Source organism: Hyperolius riggenbachi, chromosome 7 (genome assembly GCF_040937935.1).
Source record: "Hyperolius riggenbachi isolate aHypRig1 chromosome 7, aHypRig1.pri, whole genome shotgun sequence".
NCBI lineage: Eukaryota > Metazoa > Chordata > Amphibia > Anura > Hyperoliidae > Hyperolius > Hyperolius riggenbachi.
Window position 1 is genome coordinate 22,919,898 of NC_090652.1, and position 24,246 is coordinate 22,944,143.

Consider the following 24,246-nt stretch of genomic DNA (forward strand, 5'->3'; position numbering starts at 1 on the left):
TTTATCTAATATGGTGCTCTACCATTGGCACATGCAAGGTTTAGGACCTTAAATTTATCAGCATTAAATTTCATCTGCCCTATGCCTGCCCATATGAAGATGTTGTAAAGATCTTGTTGTATAAGTCACTATCCTGCTTCGTTTCAAAAATTCAACACAATTTTGTAATTGTAAAGAAAGCAACCATACTCTAGAATAGATCATTTATACATACATTGAGAAGGATTGGACCTAGTACTGACCCTTGCGAAACCCCTCTGCTAACAGTTTCCTATTTTGAGCGTGATCTGTTTACCAGCACTCATTTCCTTTGTCCCTTAAAGAGACTCTGCAACAAATCCTCCCCATCCTACCCAGGGGGATACTTACCTCAGATGGTGGAAGCCTCTGGATCCTAATGAGGCTTCCCTCATCCTCCTAAGCCTCAGGGATCCAGCGCTGTCCCCCCAAAAAAATACAGCAGGCAAGGGTGTCGGCTGTGCCTGCAATATCTATGTACCATGATCCTGTGCAGGCACAGTAGCAGCTTTCTGATCGGACTCAATCAGAGATAGCCAAACCCGATTGGTCCGCTCTACTGAGCAGGTGCGAGGATCCAGAGGCGTCACCCTCTTGAGGTAAGTATCCCAGAGGGGAGGGGGGGGGGGGGGGTTGTTACAGATTTTATTTAACCAGTTCTTTGTCCACATACACTCATTTTTGTACCTGTATCCTCAGCTTCTGCACCAGGCTATTGTGGGGAACCATGTCAAAAGCCTTTACAAAGTCCAAGTATACCACATCTGTGCTGCCATGCAGCCTCTTACTGTCTAGCAGTTATTATTACATGCTGTGTTACAGTGTTACTTGTTATCATCCTTACACCCATAGCCGGCCTTTGACCTGTGCGACCAGAGTGGTCGCTCAGGGCGCCGGCTTCCAAGGGGGTGCCTATAGCTGGCTACCTTTACTGAGAGCACCAACACCTGGCTACCTATACTGGAGGCACCAATACCTGGCTACCTATGGGGGGGGATGGAGACCTTCAACTGACTTCCTATACTGGGGTTACCTATGCTTGGCAACCTATATTGAGGGCACCTACACATGAGATCCTATACTGGGGTCACCTACACTGAGTCTGAGGGCGTTTTTTTTTTGGGGGGGGGGGGGCGCACTGCGGCTATAACGCGTGGTGCAAATTGTCGTTGCTGTGCTATCATTCTAAATGGGTGGGGGGGGGGGGGCTAACTGTCCCACTGATTGTTTTTATTAATATTCCTGAAAGGTTCTAGCCTTCATTTTTCAGTATATTCAGGATAATGCACTCTTTCCATTCATTTGTGGTTATTAATAGTATTTTTTCTATTATACATATGTGACGTGTCACGGAGATCTGAGCATTTGTGTCACAACATCAAAAAGGTTGGGAACCACTGTCCTAGGATGTGTGTATGTGTATGTATGTGTGTGTGTGTGTGTAGTGTGTGTGTGTGTGTAGTGTGTGTGTGTGTGAGTGTGTGTGTGTGGTGTGTGTGTGAGTGTGTCTGTAGTGTGTGTGGTGTGGTGTGTGTGTGTGGTGTGTGTGGTGTGTGTGTGGTGTGTGTGTGAGTGTGTCTGTAGTGTGTGTGGTGTGTGTCTGTAGTGTGTGTGGTGTGTGTGTGGTGTGTGTGTGTGTGTGTGGTGTGTGTGTGAGTGTGTCTGTAGTGTGTGTGGTGTGTGTGCGTGGTGTGTGTGTGTGTGTGTAGAGGATGAAGGGGGGGGGGGGGGGCGCACAAAAATTAGGTTCCGCTCAGGGCGCTGTGAAACCTAAGGCCAGCCATGCTACACCCCTGCTGTTTTCTTGTTAGTTGGTAGCTCCCACCCTTTATTTCCTCCTGTAACTTTATTTTCCATAGTTGTTATGAAGAGTCTGCATAGTGAGGGAGCTGTGTAACTTCGTTGGAAATTTACCTATGAGAAAGACTATGCAAAAGCCTCTATGTTTGTTCCCTTTGCTACCTTGAAGAGTAAAGAAGCATTGCAAAACACCTCTGGAGTCTTTATTCATTGAGTAAGCTGCCTGTTAAAGCGATCATTCAACCTGCTGCACACATCCTTACAGATTGGGTCTAAACCAGGGGTCTCAAACTCGCGGCCCACGGGCCATTTGCGGCCCTCGATACAATATTTTGTGGCCCTCGCTGGCAAAAGCTTCCTTATAGTTTGCTTCAGTGCTCCCAAGTAATCCGCTGCATCCCCACTGCTAAACAAGGGCTGCAGAGCCCCCAAATCGCCCGCTTCCTCAGATCAGTACAAACAAAAAACCTAAAAGCAATATAAATATCTAATGTTACATTCTATATATATTTGTAAACCACACAGTCCTAGTAAAATAATCCTTTTTCAAATCAAAAAGTAATGAAATACATAAAATGGAATAAATTATATATTGGGCGCCTAGCCAACATTCCCATTCCTGAAATGAGAATAGGCTCTATTCTCATCAAAACACAAGGCGGACAGCTTTTGTCCATTTTGCCAGATTGCAAAGGAAAAAAAAGAGATGTCCTCTGTTATCCTGTGTGCACTGGATCCGTTGTGGTCAGCGGAATGCAAAGTCCCAAACTGCACGATTTGTGTTGACAAGCGGATGCGTTTCCCATAGAAGCTTATGGTGGAACCGCATCTGCTCCACACCTCAATGGACCATCACAGTGTAAGATCTGCAGCACATGTGCAATGGCGGAGGGCTGAGACCCGGGCTGTGGTTCGGATTTCCGGGTCTCAGCGGGCCGCTGACGTCACTGAGGCGCAGGGTGGCTCTCAGACGCCATTGGATAGGCGGAGGACGTGTTCCCAGTATGTGCTCCACAGATGTAAACAGTAGTGCACGTGTGCCTGCGTGTCAGCTGATCTGCTGACACGCTGAATGACGATTGGTTTAGTTTCAATTCTGCTTTATGTTGATTGGTTGGTCCCTGTATTTAAACTCAGAGAGCACCCCCAGTCATCGCCCGTGATAGCATTAGCTGTGGCTTGTTGCTGGGTATGCGCTCTCTTCCTGATTGATTCCTGTTGCCGACTACTTCTTGTATCTTGACCACGCTAACCTCTGATTGATTCCTGTTGCCGATTACTATCTGTATCATGACCACGCTAACCTCTAAATGATTCCTGTTGCCGACTACTGCCTGATACCTGGACTATGTTTGCTGGCTGCCTGGATTGAACTCTGCTTGGACACAGACTTGCAGGAACGCTGCCTGGACTGACCTCGGCTTCCTCGACTACGCTATCTCTGGAAGGTAATATCTGGACTGCCTTGCCATTCTGGAATATCTGTCTCTTCGTCTGGATTGCCTCATCTTCTAGGCCTCAGGTGACTACATACATATATACTGTGCCCATTGCATTTCTAAGTTATCAGGTTCTGTGGGTGGATTACTATCTGTCAGTTTGTATGCTACATCATCTACCTGCAGGGTGTATTGTAGTATTGTGCTAGGTAGGAGTTTCCGCAGGTGTTACCGGCTGGGCTATAGAGAAGATACTGCGCTGTCCCCTCCGGCTGGCCATTGGAGATCCGGTTCAAGTTTGAGCTGATCCTTATTGTAAGATATACAATGTTTTATTGAGACAAGCCCTGTTCATAGTGATGCAATGTAATGACTGCTTTGTAACATGCCTTACCACACTGCAATACCCATGTGACGCCAACAGTGCTGCGGCAGCTATCTTGCACCTGTAGTGCGTTTTTTTTCAGTCCATGAAAAGGTTTTATTTTAAATGTTTGCAAATACTTAAATAATATTGATGCAAACTTATAAAGAAATCAGCATACAGACTTGCCAAGATAGTAACAATCTCCTATGGAAACAAACAAAGCAACATGTGCATACAAAAAAAAAAACAGAGAGAAAGTAATAAATAATAATAATACACTTGTGGCAAATCAACAAATGATAATAGTTTTGGCTAAGCCAACAACCCTTGCTTTACATTGCCAGAGACCCAAACATTGGAGTGCACTTTGCCAAATTCAACAAAGTATCTCATTCACTACAGTAGCTCAAATTACATATGGCTAGTCTGAGAGCGGAAAGATGGGATAGCTCAGTCAGGTAGAATTATCTATTTGACACATCTGAGGGGGCCAAGACTTCTCTCATGGAAAAACAATTTATAGTTAAAGTACCAGAAATTGCCCAGCATGCCCTGGTACATTCTCTGCTGCACAGGAGCAGCTCTGCCCTCCCATTGGAGGTACAGTACAAGCACTTGTCCTAGAAATATCCCAGCATGCCCTGGTACATTCTCTGCTGCACAGGAGCAGCTCTGTCCTCCCAGTGGAGGTACAGTACAAGCACTTGTCCTAGAAATGGCCCAGCATGCCCTGGTACATTCTCTGCTGCACAGGAGCAGCTCTGTCCTCCCATTGGAGGTACAGTACAAGTGCTTGTCCTAGAAATGGCCCAGCATGCCCTGGTGCATTCTCTGCTGCACAGGAGCAGCTCTGTCCACCCATTGGAGGTACAGTACAAGCACTTGTCCTAGAAATGGCCCAGCATGCCCTGGTACATTCTCTGCTGCACAGGAGCAGCTCTGTCCTCCCATTGGAGGTACAGTACAAGCACTTGTCCTAGAAATATCCCAGCATGCCCTGGTACATTCTCTGCTGCACAGGAGCAGCTCTGTCCTCCCATTGGAGGTACAGTACAAGCGCTTGTCCTAGAAATGGCCCAGCATGCCCTGGTGCATTCTCTGCTGCACAGGAGCAGCTCTGTCCTTCTATTGGAGGTACAGTACAAGCACTTGTCCTAGAAATGGCCCAGCATGCCCTGGTACATTCTCTGCTGCACAGGACCAGCTCTGTCCTCCCATTGGAGGTACAGTACAAGCACTTGTCCTAGAAATGGCCCAGCATGCCCTGGTACATTCTCTGCTGCACAGGAGCAGCTCTGTCCTCCCATTGGAGGTACAGTACAAGCACTTGTCCTAGAAATACCCCAGCATGCCCTGGTACATTCTCTGCTGCACAGGAGCAGCTCTGTCCTCCCATTGGAGGTACAGTACAAGCACTCGTCCTAGAAATATCCCAGCATGCCCTGGTACATTCTCTGCTGCACAGGAGCAGCTCTGTCCTCCCATTGGAGATACAGTACAAGCACTTGTCCTAGAAATATCCCAGCATGCCCTGGTACATTCTCTGCTGCACAGGAGCAGCTCTGTCCTTCGATTGGAGATACAGTACAAGCACGTGTCCTAGAAATGGCCCAGCATGCCCTGGTACACTTTCTGCTGCACAGGAGCAGCTCTGTCCTCCCATTGGAGGTACAGTACAAGCACTTGTCCTAGAAATATCCCAGCATGCCCTGGTACATTCTCTGCTGCACAGGAGCAGCTCTGTCCTCCCATTGGAGGTACAGTACAAGTGCTTGTCCTAGAAATGGCCCAGCATGCCCTGGTACATTCCCTGCTGCACAGGAGCAGCTCTGTCCTCCCATTGGAGGTACAGTACAAGTGCTTGTCCTAGAAAAGGCCCAGCATGCCCTGGTGCATTCTCTGCTGCACAGTAGCAGCTCTGTCCTTCCATTGGAGGTACAGTACAAGCACTTGTCCTAGAAATGGCCCAGCATGCCCTGGTACATTCTCTGCTGCACAGGAGCAGCTCTGTCCTCCCATTGGAGGTACAGTACAAGCACTTGTCCTAGAAATATCCCAGCATGCCCTGGTACATTCTCTGCTGCACAGGAGCAGCTCTGTCCTTCGATTGGAGATACAGTACAAGCACGTGTCCTAGAAATGGCCCAGCATGCCCTGGTACACTTTCTGCTGCACAGGAGCAGCTCTGTCCTCCCATTGGAGGTACAGTACAAGCACTTGTCCTAGAAATATCCCAGCATGCCCTGGTACATTCTCTGCTGCACAGGAGCAGCTCTGTCCTCCCATTGGAGGTACAGTACAAGCGCTTGTCCTAAAAATGGCCCAGTATGCCCCGGTACATTCTCTGCTGCACAAGAGCAGCTCTGTCCTCCCATTGGAGGTACAGTACAAGCGCTTGTCCTAAAAATGGCCCAGTATGCCCCGGTACATTCTCTGCTGCACAGGAGCAGCTCTGTCCTTCGATTGGAGATACAGTACAAGCACGTGTCCTAGAAATGGCCCAGCATGCCCTGGTGCACTTTCTGCTGCACAGGAGCAGCTCTGTCCTCCAATTGGAGGTGCAGTACAAGCATTTGTCCTAGAAATGGTCCAGTATGCCCTGGTACATTCTCTGCTACACAGGAGCAACTCTGTCCTCCCATTGGAGGTCCAGTACAAGCGCTTGTCCTAGAAATGGCCCAGCATGCCCTGGTACATTCTCTGCTGCACAGGAGCAGCTCTGTCCTCCCATTGGAGGTCCAGTACAAGCACTTGTCCTAGAAATGGCCCAGCATGCCCTAGTGCCTTCTCTGCTACACAGGAGCAGCTCTGTCCTCCCATTGCAGGTACAGTACAAGCACTTGTCCTAGAACTGGCCCAGCATGCCCTGGTGCATTCTCTGCTGCACAGGAGCAGCTCTGTCTGCCCATTGGAGGTACAGTACAAGCACTTGTCCTAGAATTGGCCCAGCATGCTCTGGTACATTCGCTGCTGCACAGGAGCAACTCTGTCCTCCCATTGGAGGTACAGTACAAGCACTTGTCCTAGAAATATCCCAGCATGCCCTGGTACATTCTCTGCTGCACAGGAGCAGCTCTGTCCTCCCATTGGAGGTACAGTACAAGCTCTTGTCCTAGAAATGGCCCAGCATGCCCTGGTGCATTATCTGCTTCACAGGAGCAGCTCTGTCCTCCCATTGGAGGTCCAGTACAAGCACTTGTCCTAGAAATGGCCCAGCATGCCTCGGTACATTCTCTACTGCACAGGAGCAGCTCTGTCCTCCCATTGGAGGTACAGTACAAGCACTTGTCCTAGAAATGGCCCAGCATGCCCTGGTGCATTATCTGCTTCACAGGAGCAGCTCTGTCCTCCCATTGGAGGTCCAGTACAAGCACTTGTCCTAGAAATGGCCCAGCATGCCCTAGTGCCTTCTCTGCTACACAGGAGCAGCTCTGTCCTCCCATTGCAGGTACAGTACAAGCACTTGTCCTAGAACTGGCCCAGCATGCCCTGGTGCATTCTCTGCTGCACAGGAGCAGCTCTGTCTGCCCATTGGAGGTCCAGTACAAGCACTTGTCCTAGAATTGGCCCAGCATGCTCTGGTACATTCGCTGCTGCACAGGAGCAACTCTGTCCTCCCATTGGAGGTACAGTACAAGCACTTGTCCTAGAAATATCCCAGCATGCCCTGGTACATTCTCTGCTGCACAGGAGCAGCTCTGTCCTCCCATTGGAGGTACAGTACAAGCTCTTGTCCTAGAAATGGCCCAGCATGCCCTGGTGCATTATCTGCTTCACAGGAGCAGCTCTGTCCTCCCATTGGAGGTCCAGTACAAGCACTTGTCCTAGAAATGGCCCAGCATGCCTCGGTACATTCTCTACTGCACAGGAGCAGCTCTGTCCTCCCATTGGAGGTACAGTACAAGCACTTGTCCTAGAAATGGCCCAGCATGCCCTGGTGCATTATCTGCTTCACAGGAGCAGCTCTGTCCTCCCATTGGAGGTCCAGTACAAGCACTTGTCCTAGAAATGGCCCAGCATGCCCTAGTGCCTTCTCTGCTACACAGGAGCAGCTCTGTCCTCCCATTGCAGGTACAGTACAAGCACTTGTCCTAGAACTGGCCCAGCATGCCCTGGTGCATTCTCTGCTGCACAGGAGCAGCTCTGTCTGCCCATTGGAGGTCCAGTACAAGCACTTGTCCTAGAATTGGCCCAGCATGCTCTGGTACATTCGCTGCTGCACAGGAGCAACTCTGTCCTCCCATTGGAGGTACAGTACAAGCACTTGTCCTAGAAATATCCCAGCATGCCCTGGTACATTCTCTGCTGCACAGGAGCAGCTCTGTCCTCCCATTGGAGGTACAGTACAAGCTCTTGTCCTAGAAATGGCCCAGCATGCCCTGGTGCATTATCTGCTTCACAGGAGCAGCTCTGTCCTCCCATTGGAGGTCCAGTACAAGCACTTGTCCTAGAAATGGCCCAGCATGCCTCGGTACATTCTCTACTGCACAGGAGCAGCTCTGTCCTCCCATTGGAGGTACAGTACAAGCACTTGTCCTAGAAATGGCCCAGCATGCCCTGGTGCATTATCTGCTTCACAGGAGCAGCTCTGTCCTCCCATTGGAGGTCCAGTACAAGCACTTGTCCTAGAAATAGCCCAGCATGCCCTGGTACATTCTCTGCTGCACAGGACCAGCTCTGTCCTCCCATTGGAGGTCCAGTACAAGTACTTGCACATTTGATGAACTACAAGGCTATGTATACCTTAGGGCTGCATAGCCAGGCTGGACAAGTCGCCGGGACAGTATCCAGTATTCCTACAAATTGCAGCCATCACTAAATAGAGGCAGCCGCTTGCTTTCTGTGAGTGGCTCTCATACCCCTGCTTCGTGGGACTTGCAGCACGCATCCTGCAAAACTTTCTGCTCACACTTGAGCAAATCATGAAGCCTCTCTTCAAAATGCAGCCAATCAGGATAAGCCACTCGCATCTGTAATGCGAGTGGCTCCGATACCTCGACGGGTGGGGCTTAGTACTCTCCTCTCCGCTCAGCATTACAAGTGAAAGTAGCCTGTACTGCGCTCCACACGCTACCAAGAGGGTCATCGATAACAAGGGAAGAGATTCCCGGGAGTGTGTACAATCCCGTGGGAGGACTGTAATGATACTTTAATTCTTTTATCGGTGATTGCAAAGTGGGAGTGGTAAAGCTGCATCCTCTTTTCTCTAAGTTCACATTACTCCTCATTTTCCCAGGCTGCTTATTTGTACAGTACTGTGTATCAGCACTGAGACCATTCTTCTTGTCTTCCAAATGTTATCAGGCATCAGCTCACCTGCAACCAGCCTGAAGAGAGCAGCAGCTCATAGATTTTACACTGACATGCATACACCACCCACTTTTTAGTATATCCATAATCGGCATCACATAGGGGTTAAAAACATGTTTTGCTATAACAGAAGTTTTATTATATCAGGGTTTGCTGTACCAGGTGTTGCTCCCATAGACTTATAATAGAAATTGGCCGGGACCTGGAGAGGTAGTTTACTATGCCTAAATGTTTACTACATCCGAGTTTTTTATAATGAGATTATACTGTACTGTGCCGGAGTAAGTATGTCCTGTGCCAGTGCAGAAGCACAAAGCCGGTTACAAGCTACACTGCTACGTATAAGGACAGGAGCGCGGCCACTAGGACATACTGAACAAACTCTTATTGAATACGGTTAGAGGGTACCTGCACTGGAATGGCTATGCAAAGATTGGCGCTGTAACAGTTAGTGCAATTAAATGGACTGCAAAAAAAGCCATAGGTGCACTAATAGATTGCTGTGCATCCAATTTGTTATCAAATGAGTTACATATGACCTCATTTTAATTGAAATAAGTTGTAGAATACATTTTAAGGGTGTCTTTCAGCTTGGACCCATGTCACATAAAAATTAGGTGGGGACAAACTCAATCTAAAATAAAAAAAAAAATAAAAAAAGCATTAATTTACAAACTTGTGATCAAACTTGGGAAAATGTCAGGAAAATTATGAGTTGAAACTTTACAAACATCCATCCATATTTGAGTAGCCCTGGATGTTATCTTTTCATAATTCTGTTTTCTGATGTCCATAAATTGTTGTTACCTTGGGGACTCAGCTTTTTAATTATGTATGCCATGAGGGTGTATTACTGTTTTTGCAAATAAGGGCTTGTAATTATTGATAGAGTACAATGATAAAACAAAAATACACAAAACAGAAGAAAAATGCAACTTTATTTCCAAATAAAATAATGTCGCCATACATTGTACTAGTAACATAATTTAAATGTTGTGATAATCAGGGCAAATAACGTGTAGGTTTCATCTACAATAGCATTGTTTAATGGATAGATTGTGCATTTTTTCCATTTTCCCTTGTTTCACGGCATTAACAGCTCCTATTATACTGGAGAAAGATTCTACTTCAGATTACAAGTCTGCTCCTAAATCAACTAATAACGCCAGTCTTCCCCAGTAATCTTCCAGCATATGAACTCTGAGATGATCAGCAAGAAATGAGAGGTTAGGATGAGTCCCCAGCTTGGAGAAAGTCCTAAATGTAGAGCAGGTGACATCTGTATTGTAGTTCCAGCACTGTGAGCACTGTTCCAGCACTCATTGCTGCTGCTCTAATAACATGTGCTTCCAGGAGACTTGTGCTTGTTTCCCCGTAGCTTCATAAGCTGTCTGACTGTAACTTTCCTCCACATTCCTGACCCGAATAAGGATGCTCTCCTGTGTGCCTTTTCTGATGTGCAATAAGATTAGATTTCAGACTGAAAAATTTCCCACACTCAGAACATGAATAAGGCCGCTCTCCTGTGTGACTTTTCTTATGTGTAATGAAATTTGCTTTTTGACTGAAACATTTCCCACATTCTGTACACGAATAAGGACGCTCTCCTGTGTGAGTCCTCTGATGTAAAAGAAGATAACCTTTCTGACTGAAATTTTTCCCACATTCTAGACATGAATAAGGACGCTCCCCTGAGTGAATTCTCTGATGTCTACGAAGATCTGATTTCAGACTGAAAGATTTCCCACATTCTGGACATGAATAAGGACGCTCTCCTGTGTGACTTTTCTGATGTCTAACAAGCACAGATTTCCGACTGAAATATTTCCCACAATCGGAACATGAAAAAGGGTGTTCACCTATGTCACCTTTCTGAAGTGTAAGATTACCTTTCTGCTTGAAACACTTCTCACACTCTGGACGCGAACTAGGATGCTCTCCTATGTGACTACTCTGATGCTTAATAAGATTTAATTTGGAATTGGAACATTTCCCACATTCCGAACATGCATAAGGCTGCTCTCCTGTGTGACTTCTCTGGTGTCTAAGAAGATAAGTTTTCCGACGGAAACATTTCCCACACTCTGGACATGAGTAAGCGTGCGTTCCTGTGTGACTTTTCTGGTGTCTAACAAGACAGGTTTTCCAACTAAAACATTTCCCACACTCTGGACACCAGTAAGGACGCTCTTCTGTGTGAGATCTCTGATGTCTATGAAGACCAAATTTACGAGTGAAACGTTTCCCACATTCAGAACATGAAAAAGGACGCTCTCCTGTGTGACTTCTCTGATGACTAAGAAGTTGCACTTTCTGACTGAAACATTTCTCACATTCTGGACAAGAGTAAGGACGCTCTCCTGTGTGAGTTCTCTGATGTCTGAGAAGATCAGGTTTCTGAATGAAACATTTCCCACATTCTGGACATGAGTATGGACGCTTCCCTGTGTGAATTCTGTGATGTCTAAGAAGACTAGATTTAAAACGAAAACATTTTCCACAATCAAAACATAAAAAAGAATGGGTATTTGAGGTAACAGGATGGGTTCTATCAGAAGATTCCTCAGGACTAGACGGATCTCCTGATCTATCGGCACTGTGACACTTTGGATGGGTATTTGAGGTAACAGGATGGGATCTATCAGAAGGTTCCTCAGGATTGGAGAGATCTGGTGATTTGTCCTCATGGTGATGTCTGCTGGGTATATTTTCAGCAATGGAGTTTCCTGCTGGTAAATGTAGTGCAGCACCATTATCTTCTGCACCATAATCTGTTGGAGAAATAATAACAGTCAGAGAACAGTCATTGTCCTGTCAGCAGTCATGTGTGTTGCCGTAACAGTGACAGATAATGACAAGAGAATATACAGGGTGGTGCAGGAAAGACCCCCGTGTTCCTCTTACTCTATCCCCGCTGTGTGGGGTCTCCGGCATTATGAAGCCTGTGTCGCCTCCATTTGCTGCGGTATGAGAGCGTTACCTATACGGGTGCACATGCAGGTGACACAGGCTTCAGGTAAGCCGGAGAGGACACACAGCAGTGATACAATCTATTATGAGTGCAGCAGCCAAACTCATCTACTCCTCCCACCGATCTCCACGACTCCCCTATGCAAATCCCTCCACTGACTTCCAACCCACTTCTCTCTGACCTGGTCAGCAGATGTACACCTGGCCCCACTTTGCTTCTCCAATGACCTTCTCCTAACCACCCCACACACCTCGCACTCCCATGCGCAACTACAGGACTTCACTAGAACTGCCCTCATCCTGTGGAACTCTCTCCCACTGCCCATCAGTCTTGAACCCTCCTTCAACACCTTCAAAAAAGCACTAAAAAACCCTCACCTCTTCAAGAAGTCCTAGTACCCCATGCTGCTGATGCCCTAACTTTCTCTGCCCAGATCCTCTCGATGCAGCCCTCCTCCTATAGTGTCACCACCCCCTCCCTTTAGATTGTAAGCCTTTGGCAGGGCCCTCCCTCCTTGTGTAACCTACCTGATCATGCACCCTGCCCACAGAATATTGTTAACTTAATAACAGGGACTATTACTCCAGTGCATGATGTGGCAATTTGTCTTACTGCTTATTGCCTGCATTGTCTTGTGTCATCCCTATTATCATTGTCTGTAACCTTATTTACTGTCCAGCACTGTGTAATATATTGGCGCTATATAAATCCAATAAACAATATTAAACTTGGAGCTGTCCGTAATTAACAAACAGCCATTCAGTAAAATGGACAGGCAATGGAACCAGCCAATATAAGGAGCACCCACCCCTTCCCCTGTCCTGCCACTCCCTCCATTGGTACCGATATACTGATGGGTGGGACATCGGAAAGTAAACAATACACAAGATGCAGTTGCAGGACACATCCGTAAATGTTTACCCTGTAACTCTTCAGACGTGAACAGGGAAAGACTGATACACAGGATATACATGATATACCGAATGTGGCATTTTGCCAACCTATTATTTTTTACCGATCAGGTCATAGTGAATTGAAGCCAATGTGAAGGCCGGAGGGATGGTGCACATGGTCTTGTCTGGGGCACCAAATAGGTGGGAAATGGCCCTGGGTGTAAGCACATTGTTATATGTGGCAATGGGCAAGGCTGCTTGTTCACCTGGAAGTGGCATCCCTAAGTCACTGGTCCCCATCATGTCACTCTCCTCTGCAGACTGCTGCTCCTCCTTCACATGTGTCTCTTCATCATCTCCATCCTCCAGCTTCACGTCCATCACTCCTTCACCCTAAACATGGAAAATAACAGGAAATAACACTGTTACAATGCAAGCACTGATGCAGTGAGGTCATTCCATATGGAGTCAGTGTTGTGTTTACAGCCTCAGTTCCATCTACCTGATGAGGGTGGGGGATGGTGTGATCTTCCTGTGTACAATCCTGGGAATAAAGAGGACCTGTATATCTCTCTGGTGAGTTTCTGTTACTGGATCCACCTGTAGGGAACACACACAGGGGTGGAAAAGGCAGAAATATAAGATTCCTCTATTACAGCATAAAAGTGATATCTGCCATGTAGTCCCAGTGACTGCTGTACAGAAGCAGCTTTGTGTGTGGCTGGGGGAGCTCTGCAGTGTATTGCAGCTCACAGACAACTAACCCATGCTTTATAATAAGCTCATTAGATCGGGATTAGCAGAGATGTCACAGTCATATCCAGGGAGAGGTATTCATCCTACTCACCCTTGTCAGATATGTGGCGTGGCTGTGCAGCCCTCCGTGTAAAAGCATGGCCACACTGCATGTGTGAGAGTACAGCCACGCCTGCACAGTCCACGAGAGGCTTTGTACTAGCGTGCAGACGTGGCTGTACTCGCGCATGAGCAGTACAGACGCTCGTACACAGAGGGGAGTGCAGCCACAGAAACACGTGACAAACTCTTGTGGAATATGTTTAGAGGGGCCCTGCGCAGCAATGGTGGGCTTGTGGAGCAATTAGGAACCCTCTGCACTACCCAGAGCATTCCCTCTACTTGGGTATCACACATGGGGGGGGGGGGGATGGGGGGGGGGGTGTTACAAAATAACAGGGAGGCTGCTAAAGGAAAGTGAGAGGGGATTGATTGGGGGGGGGTTACAAATAAATGAGGGGCTGCCCAAGAGTCATTGTTGTTCACCATGTTTTAACTTTTGTACACTGTTTTCCAGTGAACGATTCTGATGATTGGTCGCTTCTATCTAGCAGGTTCCCGAGGCTTATGTGCTTATCAGATAATGGGGGGGGGGATCCTCTGAACTGCTCTTACCTGGTGATGTGAGGGGCGGCTGGTTCTCCATCAGGAAGTCCTTGTAAAGGTCCTTGTGTCCTTCTAAATACTGCCACTCCTCCATGGAGAAATAGACTGCAACATCCTGACACCTCATAGGGACCTGGCACACACAACAATAGTCACTATCCACACACATCCCATGCTGATGCTGCATAATGTCCCATAATCCTCAGCACTGCTCACCTGTCCTGTCAGCAGCTCAATCATCTTGTTTATGACTTCTAGAATCTTCTTCACATTGTTTCTCTGAGGTGTCAGGGAGTGAGGTGGAGTCACTGAGATGGTGGATGGGCCATGATGACGGCTACCGGGAGTCTCACCAGATGTCTTCTTCACTACTTCATACTCCTGTGTAATAACACACAGTAACCACAATCACCATGTACATTGCCAGAATCCTCCTCACCCAGCACAGGCCTGACATGTTGTGGTGATAATGGTACATTCCCAGAATCCTCCTCACCTAGCACAGGCCTGACATGTTGTGGTGATGATGGTATATTCCCAGAATTCTCCTCACCCAGCACAGGCAAGCTGAGTGCAGGCTGAGCTGCTGGTTGAGGTTGTGATGTGGAGTGAAAGCAATATATATATGCATATACTGTATATCCCTCCCAGAATCCTCCTCACCTCTCCAGTCAGCCCGCCAAGAATCCTCACCTCTCTAGTCAGCCTTACCAGAATCCTCCTCACCTCTCCAGTCAGCAGGCAGATGATCTCCAGGCTGAGCATTACTATCCTCTCAGTCATGTGACTCTGGTCCTCATCCATCCTCATTGATATGGTCACGTGACCTACACAGGGGGGAGAATAGACTGAGGATTATCTGGCCTGTATGACTATATAAGGATGGAGATGTATGACATGTGCTGCACTCCCAGCAGGTCACAGACAGATCATTATACTGGATAATAATAAAGATCTCATTTATTTAATTGGATAAACCACAGCTCTCTGCGTTTCTCCAAGCCAATGTCATTTCACCCACTCTTGGTTGCTACTAACGTCCACTGCAAAAAAAAGATTAAATTTTTTTTGCAAATTCTAGTTGGAAATGAGCAGGAATTTGAAGGGGGCTAAACTGCTTTGCTACAGCCAATCAGATTTGAAAGCTGCTGATCAGCTGATTAATGAAGCTCACACCTAATAGTTTTGTAGCTCTCAGATCTGATCAGCTGCTTTAGTATTCCAGGTCAGCCCCATAAATTCCAGCTCATGTTAGACTCACATTTGAAATATATTGATTGATCAAAGTACAGATGTGCCATGCATTGCTAATCAATGCAAATTTACCCTCATATGCATGAAAACCTGGGAAGCTGGAGAAGAGGTTTACGTCTGGTCACACTGTGTATGGGGGTTGTGTAGCATTGTAGAGTCTAGTGTGAACAGGCCCTTTTTTCTTTAAGCGTGTAAAAAAATGCATTTGCTATGAATCAGTTCATTTATGACACACAAGTCCGGGCCATGTTAATTACTATTCCCCCTCCAGGCCGCCGTTGGATAGCGAATGCAGGAGGCCGAATTATTGTGTTTTTAAGCAACCTCGGCTCTGTCTTCTGACGGCACCGATGTTACTCATCGTAACACTGTAACAATGTGAATATGCTGTAGCTGGGAATTAAAGCCTTTTAAAACAAGAGGTTATTGCTGCTGATATCACAACACAAACTTTTATGCTGTAAACACACATAGTTACACACTATATACAAATACACAGTATTACACTAAGAACGCACACACACACACTGTATACACACACACACACACACACACACTGTATACACACACACACACACACACTGTACACACACACACACACACACACACTGTACACACACACACACTGTACACACACACTGTACACACACACTGTACACACACACTGTACACACACACACACTGTACACACACACTGTACACACACTGTACACACACTGTACACACACACACACACACACACACACACACACACACACACTACTATAAATGTGACACTTACTGGGGTGGTGATAATGGCAGCTTGCAGCAGTCACAGGCAGCCCCTCCATCAGAGAGGGGACACAGGCAGAGCTGCTGCAAAGTCTGTAGGAGCAGCTGATTCACAAAGGGGGTCTCTACACCATGTGAGGGTCCTCCAAACACACAGCTCATTCCTCTCCTCCTGTTCCCACTCAGCATTCACACACCTGGCTGCAGGGGGGCTTCTCACATGGCTGGGGGGATACACATTGTCCAGAGCAAGCTGGGGGTGTGGCCTCCTCTCTATGGCTCATGGCTGGGAGAATGCTGGGCTTCAGCAAAATGGCCGCCACTGCTGAGGTGTGCAGCTCGTGCTCTAGTGGCGGTGGTATGACCACTCTCTGCTGCCTATGTCATCAATGTGCGCTGGCTTCCCGAGAGGTAAAATTAACCTCTTTTCACTTATTTCTAACACGAATCCGACCCCTGACTTATGTCTAAACTTTCACTCTGTGCTGCTTATACTCCACAATATACAGAGTGTGCAGTATAGTGCTGTGTGTGTGTAGTGTGTGGCTGATGGGATTCCACATGTAATGAAGTGCTTGCATTGTAACAGTGTTATTTTGTGTGTTTAGGGTCAAGACATGATTATAGTGAAGCTGGAGGATGGAGAGGAGGAGGAGCAGCAGTCTGCAGAGGAGAGTGACATGATGGGGACCAGTGACTCAGGGATGCCACTTCCAGGTGAACAAGCAGCCTTGTCCATTGACACATATAATAATGTGCTTACATCCAGGGCTATTTCCCACCTATTTGGTGCCCCCAGATAAGACAATAGCCATATCTTTTTCCGGAGGGTAAGCAGCTTGATAATAGTCATTCCTCTTACTGTTATTACAACCTGCAGGGCAAAGCTTTTTTATGAGGCTTGTGCTGTGGAGCTGATTTCTGTTTTTCAGCATCACTTGCCGCTACATTGCAGGGCAATCCAACACACTAACAACGTCTGCCACACTCACGGCTACTTTGCAGACCACTCTGACACTCCCAGTGTCCTCTACACTCATTGCTACATTGCAGGGCACCCTGACACAGTCTCGATGTCTCCACACTCGCTGCTACATTGCAGGGCACCCTAACACCCTCCTAACTGGCATTGCTCCTCGCCACAGCTTTGCTGACCTGCCAGGACCAGCTGTCCATGTAGCCTCTGCAAAAAAAATCTTCAAAGCTTCTCTGAGGAGTTCCCCCAGCCACACACACAGCTGCTTCTGTACAGCAGTCACTGGGACTACATGGCAGAGATCACTTTTATGCTGTAATAGAGGAATCTTATATTTCTGCCTTTTCCACCCCTGTGTGTGTTCCCTACAGGCGGATCCAGTAACAGAACCTCACCAGAGAGATCTACAGGTCCTCTTTATTCCCAGGATTGTACACTGGAAGATCACACTCATGAGGTAGATGGAACTGAGGCTGTAAATTTAACACTGACTCCATATGGAATGACCTCACTTCATCAGTGTTATTTTCTGTGTTTAGGATGAAGACATGATTAAAGTGAAGGTGGAGGATGTAGATGATGAGTGGGAGGAACAACACTCTGCAAAGAAGAGTGACATGATGGGGACCAGTGACTCAGGTATGCCACTTCCAGGTGCTGTGGAGCTGTCTTCCAACACCTCAGCACTGCTAATAGATTGCAGGGCACCCTCATCCCCTAGAACAGGGGTGTCAAACTTAATCATCTAAGAGGACAATACTTAATACGCAGTCTAAGTTGCAGACCAAATTATTAACATTTACTTAATAATCTCAAACTAGGTGGTGTAACTAAAGTGACCATGGGAAGGAGGTTGCTGTTATTCCCTCTTCCCCACCCCCTGCAGAGTGGCGCAGTGGAGCAGTTTAATATTTACCTACTCCAGTCCTCTTTGCTGCATACCCCTGGCTCTGAGCGCATGTCACGTGATCGGGAGGCAGGCAAGCATAGAGCATGCAACTGCTGGGAGGAACAGAGGGACCCAACTCCGTGCTGGAGCTGGTAAATATTACACTTTAACCTTGCACTTCTCTGTGGGGAGAGCGGGTGGGTGTAGGCAGTGGTAAGGTGCGATTGTATGGTTTACCAGCTACATAAGGGGTTTGGATCCAAGGAGGGGGTCCCTCCTAATTAGGGCTGAAAGATAAATCGAATTTAAACCGAAATCGTGATCACCAACATCACAATTTTGGAATCGTCAAAGTGACAATTATCGCGATCCAATAAGTTCCACATGGGGAAGTTTGAAGAAATGGCTGCAAACCTCCCCAAAGTCCCGGCGCGTGCGGCCCGCAGCTTTGGACATACCTACCGCTCGAGTCCAACGCTCTCCGTCCTCTATCATCGTCTGCCGGCTCTGGTGCTTGGCAAAACTGTGTTCCTCTATCACATGACCTACAGGAAGTATTCCGTGGATTAGAACCGGCAGAAGGCGAAGTGGATAGATGGGCATCGCTGGACTCGTGCTTGAAGCGATGTCCAGAACTGATGCAGCTTCGAGGACAGAGGAGGCACAGAGAGACACAGACAGTGCGGGCACAGAGGGAGACACAGAGAGAAACAGAGCGGTCACAGAGACACAAAGGGGGCAAGAGCGAGACTCAGAGGGGGCACAAATAGATACAGGGGGACAGAGGGGGAACAAAGCTTGATTTGAAGGAAATCATGAATAGAATCGAAATCGCAATTTCAGACAGAAATCGCTCAATTCAATTTTTTCCTAAAATCGTTCAGGCCTACTCCTAATGTTAATTTTGCTGGGGGAGTTCCGAGGGGTGTTGCTGCATTCTGGCTCAAATTGACAACATTTCATCCAGAAACAGTGACTTGAGCAGCACGGCCCACAAACCTAGAGTTTAACACCTGTGCCCTTCAATGTAGATATTCCTCTCCCTGGGTATGACTGTGGCATCTCTGCTAATCCCCACCTAATAAGGAGCTTATTATAGAGCATGGGTTAGTTGTCTGTGAGCTGCAATACACTGCAGAGCTCCCCCAGCCACACACAAAGCTGCTTCTGTACAGCAGTCACTGGGACTACATGGCAGAGATCACTTTTATGCTGTAATAGAGGAATCCTATATTTCTGCCTTTTCCACCCCTGTGTGTGTTCCCTACAGGTGGATCCAGTAACAGAACCTCACCAGAGAGATATACAGGTCCTCTTTATTCCCAGGATTGTACACAGGAAGATGACACCGCCTCCGACCCTCATCAGGTAGGTGGAACTGAGGCTGTAAACATAATACTGACTCCATATGGAATGACCTCACTTCATCAGTGCTTGCATTGTAACAGTGTTATTTTCTGTGTTTAGGATGAAGACGTGATTAAGGTGAAGGTGGAGGATACAGATGATGAGTGGGAGGATCAGCAGTCTGCAAAGAAGGTGCCACTTCAAGGTGAACAAGCTGCCTTGCCCATTTCCACGTACAGTGCAACTGTGTGCTTACACCCAGGGCCATAGCTCTGATATTCAGTGTTCTAGACAAGACAATGGCGATATCCCAATTCCAGGTTACATGTAGCTCGTTGTGTGCGCGTTACTTTTCACCTGCCCAATCACACTGGACTTCACCTGTGTGGTGGCTGAGGGAAAAGAGGTGAATTTATCATTCAGGTGAATAATAGTCATTTCCCTGATCACTACTCCTACCTGACAGGCGATGCTGGATTGAGGCTTGTGCGGTGTAGCTGTCTTTCAGCACCTCGGCACTGCTGCTACAATGTTGGGTACCCCCCTCACTCCTGACATCTGCAACTTGCTACCACTACATTGCTGGGCATCCCGACAGACTCCTAATGTCTGTCACACTTGCGACTACATTGCTGTGCACACCCACAGACTCCAACCTTCACTGCTACATGCCAGGCTCCCCTGGCACCATTGTTCCCCGCCATAACTGCACCGACCCGCCGGGACCACCACCGCAGCCAACGCTCCTGCTCTTTAGTAAAATGTAGAACAGAAGTCCTGGGAAGATGCATCTACACAGTCCCTACCAGGGGACCTGCCTAAGTGAACCAGTGAATCCTCCTCAGAATCCCTGGGGTGCCGGGTAAAGGTGCGGGGGCTAGCAATGTTAGTCTGGTAGGGAGCGGTGATTCCGCAACATAAAAGGAATCAAGGTGGTAACTACAGGATCTTCTAAAAAAATTAGCATATTGTGATAAAGTTCATTATTTTCTGTAATGTACTGATAAACATTAGACTTTCATATATTTTAGATTCAAATACACACAACTGAAGTAGTTCAAGCCTTTTATTGTTTTAATATTGATGATTTTGGCATACAGCTCATGAAAACCCAAATTTCCTATCTCAAAAAATTAGCATATTTCATCTGACCAATAAAAGAAAAGTTTTTTTAAAACAAAAAAAGTCAACCTTCAAATAATTATGTTCAGTTATGCACTCAATACTTGGTCGGGAATCCTTTTGCAGAAATGACTGCTTCAATGCGGCGTGGCATGGAGGCAATCAGCCTGTGGCACTGCTCAGGTGTTATGGAGGCCCAGGATGCTTCGATAGCGGCCTTAACCTCCCTGGCGGTTAATTTTTTTTGCCAAATTGGCAAAAAAACTTTTTTTTAATTTTTTTTTTTCGTTTCATGTAAAGCTACCAGAGTGGTAGCTACATGAAACACCACTAGAGGGCGCATGTGTCCCTCTAGTGCGATCGTCGCCGGCATCTATAGCAAACAGGGGAACGCGTATACAACGCGTTCCCCTGTTTGGCTTCTCCTGTCGCCATGGCGACGATCGGGATGACGTCATGGACGTCAGCCGATGTCCTGACGTCAGACACCTCCGATCCAGCCCATAGCGCTGCCCGGAACTCATTGGTCCGGGCAGCGCAGGGCTCTGGCGGGGGGGGGGGGCCCTCTTTCGCCGCTGCGTGCGGCCGATCGCCGCAGAGTGGCAGCGATCAAGCTGTGCGCGCGGCTAGCAAAGTGCTGGCTGCGCGCACAGCAATTTACAGAATAAAAATCGCCCCACCAGGGGCTGAGATCTCCCCCTGCGCGGCATAGCCCGAGCTCAGCTCGGGCTTACCGCCAGGGAGGTTAAGCTCATCCAGAGTGTTGGGTCTTGCGACTCTCAACCTTCTCTTCACAATATCCCACAGATTCTCTATGGGGTTTAGGTCAGGAGAGTTGGCAGGCCAATTGAGCACAGTAATACCATGGTCAGTAAACCATTTACCAGTGGTTTTGGCACTGTGAGCAGGTGCCAGGTCGTGCTGAAAAATGTAATCTTCATCTCCTGCTGAAAAGCTTTATGGAGATGAAGATTACATTTTTCAGCACGACCTGGCACCTGCTCACAGTGCCAAAACCACTGGTAAATGGTTTACTGACCATGGTATTACTGTGCTCAATTGGCCTGCCAACTCTCCTGACCTGAACTCCATAGAGAATCTGTGGGATATTGTGAAGAGAAAGTTGAGAGACGCAAGACCCAACACTCTGGATGAGCTTAAGGCCGCTATCGAAGCATCCTGGGCCTCCATAACACCTGAGCAGTGCCACAGGCTGATTGCCTCCATGCCACGCCGCATTGAAGCAGTCATTTCTGCAAAAGGATTCCCGACCAAGTATTGAGTGCATAACTGAACATAATTATTTGAAGGTTGACTTTTTTTGTTTTAAAAACACTTTTCTTTCATTGGTCAGATGAAATATGCTAATTTTTTGAGATAGGAAATTTGGGTTTTCATGAGCTGTATGCCAAAATCATCAATATTAAAACAATAAAAGGCTTGAACTACTTCAGTTGTGTGTATTTGAATCTAAAATATATGAAAGTCTAATGTTTATCAGTACATTACAGAAAATAATGAACTTTATCACAATATGCTAATTTTTTGAGAAGATCCTGTATATGATTCTTTGGTAATATTAATCAATTGTATTGAAAAATTACATCTATTTTTTTTTTCGATTGGAAGAATCAACAGAAACCTCAAATTGTGCAGACACATAAAATCGCTGCCACCACAGGAACACGACCCGTTTTGCAAAACACAAGGGGCTTGATTCACTAAGACAAATAGCATGCCTTGCCAACGTTAATGTACCTTATCAGAGTTAACACACCTTATCAGAGTGGGATTGCAAGCGCTACGGAATTATCGATCCGGGTGTGCAGATGGACCGCACATGCGCAGTTGCTCGTGACGGCCGAAGTCGCCGCATTAATGTGGCCGCCGAGGAACTTTGCAGGCTACGGGTAGCTGGTGGAATCCCCAGATATGTGGCGATTTTCATTTTAAAGAGACTCTGAAGTCTCTCCCCAAAAAACGTTTTTTACTTCAGTATCTTCTTCCTTACTAATGCCCCGCCTGAAACGCCGCATCCCCTCCTTACACAGAAGCTTCCAGAAAAGCCTGGATCACGACAGGTCTTATCTAAGGCTACAGAACTTTCCAGCAAGTCCATTGTTTCAATAAAGGTACCCATACACCACATCGATTTCCTGCCGATATTCAGCAGATTCGATCACTATGATCGAATCTGCTGTGAAATCGAGAACGCAAATGTTGACCAGTTGACCAATTTCCATCCAAAATCGATTGATTCAGTTGATCATTTACACTTCCAAGCTGCAGCTGCTCAACCTGCACTGCAGGCAGCCATTAGAGATGTAGTTCGCAGAACTGCTCACCGCAAAGCTATGGGCAGCCTTACCCCTGTACTACTTCCAGGTCGCAATGACCCGCAGCATGCCCTGGGCCGGATGCGTTCATTAGTACGCATGCCCTGGGCCGGCGATGCTTGTCCTTGATTGCGTGCCTGGCCACAGGCGCGCAATCAAGGTCGCACATGGCCGGGCCAGGGCATGCGTACTAATGAACGCATCCGGCCCAGGGCATGCTGCGGGTCATTGTGACCCGGAAGTAGTACAGGGGTAAGGCTGCCCATAGCTAGTAGCCATACATCTAGCCATGATGGGCAGATACGCCCAAGAGACCAATCTCTCTCTGATCGAATCTGGTTAGAGAAAAATCTGTTGGCTGCCCATACACCCCAGGCTAATTCCTGACCGATTTCAGCATGAAATCTCTTGGGAATCGGCTGCCCCCCCCCACCCCAGTGTATAAATGTACCCCCTGTGTGTACATTTATACATTACCCGTAACCACGTGATGCCCATCTGTCTTCAGAATCCCATTCTGGTTATTTTATTGAATTCAATAAATAAATAAAAATAAATAAAATTAATTTGCCGCCATCAATGCTGATTGCCAGGGAACATGTCACTATCGGAGGTATAAGCCGACTTAAGTATAAGCCCTTCCCACGTACATGATGTAGAGTGTACATTAGAATTATTATTATTATTATTAAGTATTTATATAGCGCCGACATATTACGCAGCGCTGTACAGTGTATATATATATATATTGTCACTAACTGTCCCTCAAAGGAGCTCACAATCTAATCCCTACCATTGTCATATGTCTATATTATGTAGTGTAAGTACTGTAGTCTAGGGCCAATTTTTTTTTTTTTAGGGGGAGCCAATTAACTTATCCGTATGTTTTTGGAATGTGGGAGGAAACCGGAGTGCCCGGAGGAAACCCACGCAGACACGGAGAGAACATACAAACTCTTTGCAGATAGTGCCCTGGCTGGGATTCGAACCAGGGACCCAGCGCTGCAAGGCGAGAGAGCTAACCACTACGCCACCTACGCTAACCATTAGAAGCTAAGTTTCACCCTCCATCCAGGGCAGTTTCTAGGCCAAGCTGCTTTCAGGGTGCCAAGGAGGCAAACGATTGAGCCCCAGCCCCCCCCCCCCCCAGAACATTGTATGCCCCCAATATAGGTATCCAGGTATAGGTACCTAGGTTTAGTTGCCCCAGGATAGGTAGCCAGGTATAGTTGCCACCAATATAGGTGTTCAGGTATAGGTACATCCACAATATAGGTAGCCAGATATAGGTGTCCCCAGTATAGATAGTCAGATATAGGTGCCCTCAATATAGGTATCCAGGTATATATCTC

At 47.2% G+C, this 24,246-nt stretch overlaps 2 protein-coding genes across 7 annotated transcripts in view; one reads left to right on the forward strand and one right to left on the reverse strand.

Annotated features, from left to right (window-relative positions):
- LOC137524137 (zinc finger protein 436-like) overlaps nt 1-16,493 on the reverse strand; it is a 297,499-nt gene extending 281,006 nt beyond the window's left edge. For 2 of the 3 annotated variants that reach the window (XR_011022637.1, XM_068243694.1), the window contains exons 1-6: nt 16,235-16,493; nt 14,893-15,026; nt 14,416-14,580; nt 14,209-14,332; nt 13,301-13,398; nt 13,065-13,191 (exon numbers count right to left, since the gene is read on the reverse strand). Coding sequence is in view for 2 of the 3 variants with exons in the window: in XM_068243694.1 (XP_068099795.1) it covers nt 13,065-13,191; nt 13,301-13,398; nt 14,209-14,332; nt 14,416-14,580; nt 14,893-15,026; nt 16,235-16,283 (697 nt within the window). In the remaining variant the exon portion in view is untranslated. Of the gene's footprint in view, nt 1-9,897; nt 11,706-13,064; nt 13,192-13,300; nt 13,399-14,208; nt 14,333-14,415; nt 14,581-14,892; nt 15,027-16,234 lie in introns of those variants that run through there. The other variant, XM_068243693.1, reaches the window with a different exon arrangement.
- A 175-nt stretch (nt 16,494-16,668) lies between these two features.
- Nucleotides 16,669-24,246, forward strand: part of LOC137524151 (zinc finger protein 84-like) — a 62,325-nt gene continuing 54,747 nt past the window's right edge. For 3 of the 4 annotated variants that reach the window (XM_068243723.1, XM_068243721.1, XM_068243722.1), the window contains exons 1-5: nt 16,669-16,941; nt 17,572-17,657; nt 17,740-17,839; nt 19,360-19,457; nt 19,557-19,641. In XM_068243723.1, the coding sequence (XP_068099824.1) occupies nt 16,842-16,941; nt 17,572-17,657; nt 17,740-17,839; nt 19,360-19,457; nt 19,557-19,641 (469 nt within the window). In that variant the 5' untranslated portion in view covers nt 16,669-16,841. The remainder of the gene's footprint in view (nt 16,942-17,571; nt 17,658-17,739; nt 17,840-19,359; nt 19,458-19,556; nt 19,642-24,246) is intronic. The other variant, XM_068243724.1, reaches the window with a different exon arrangement.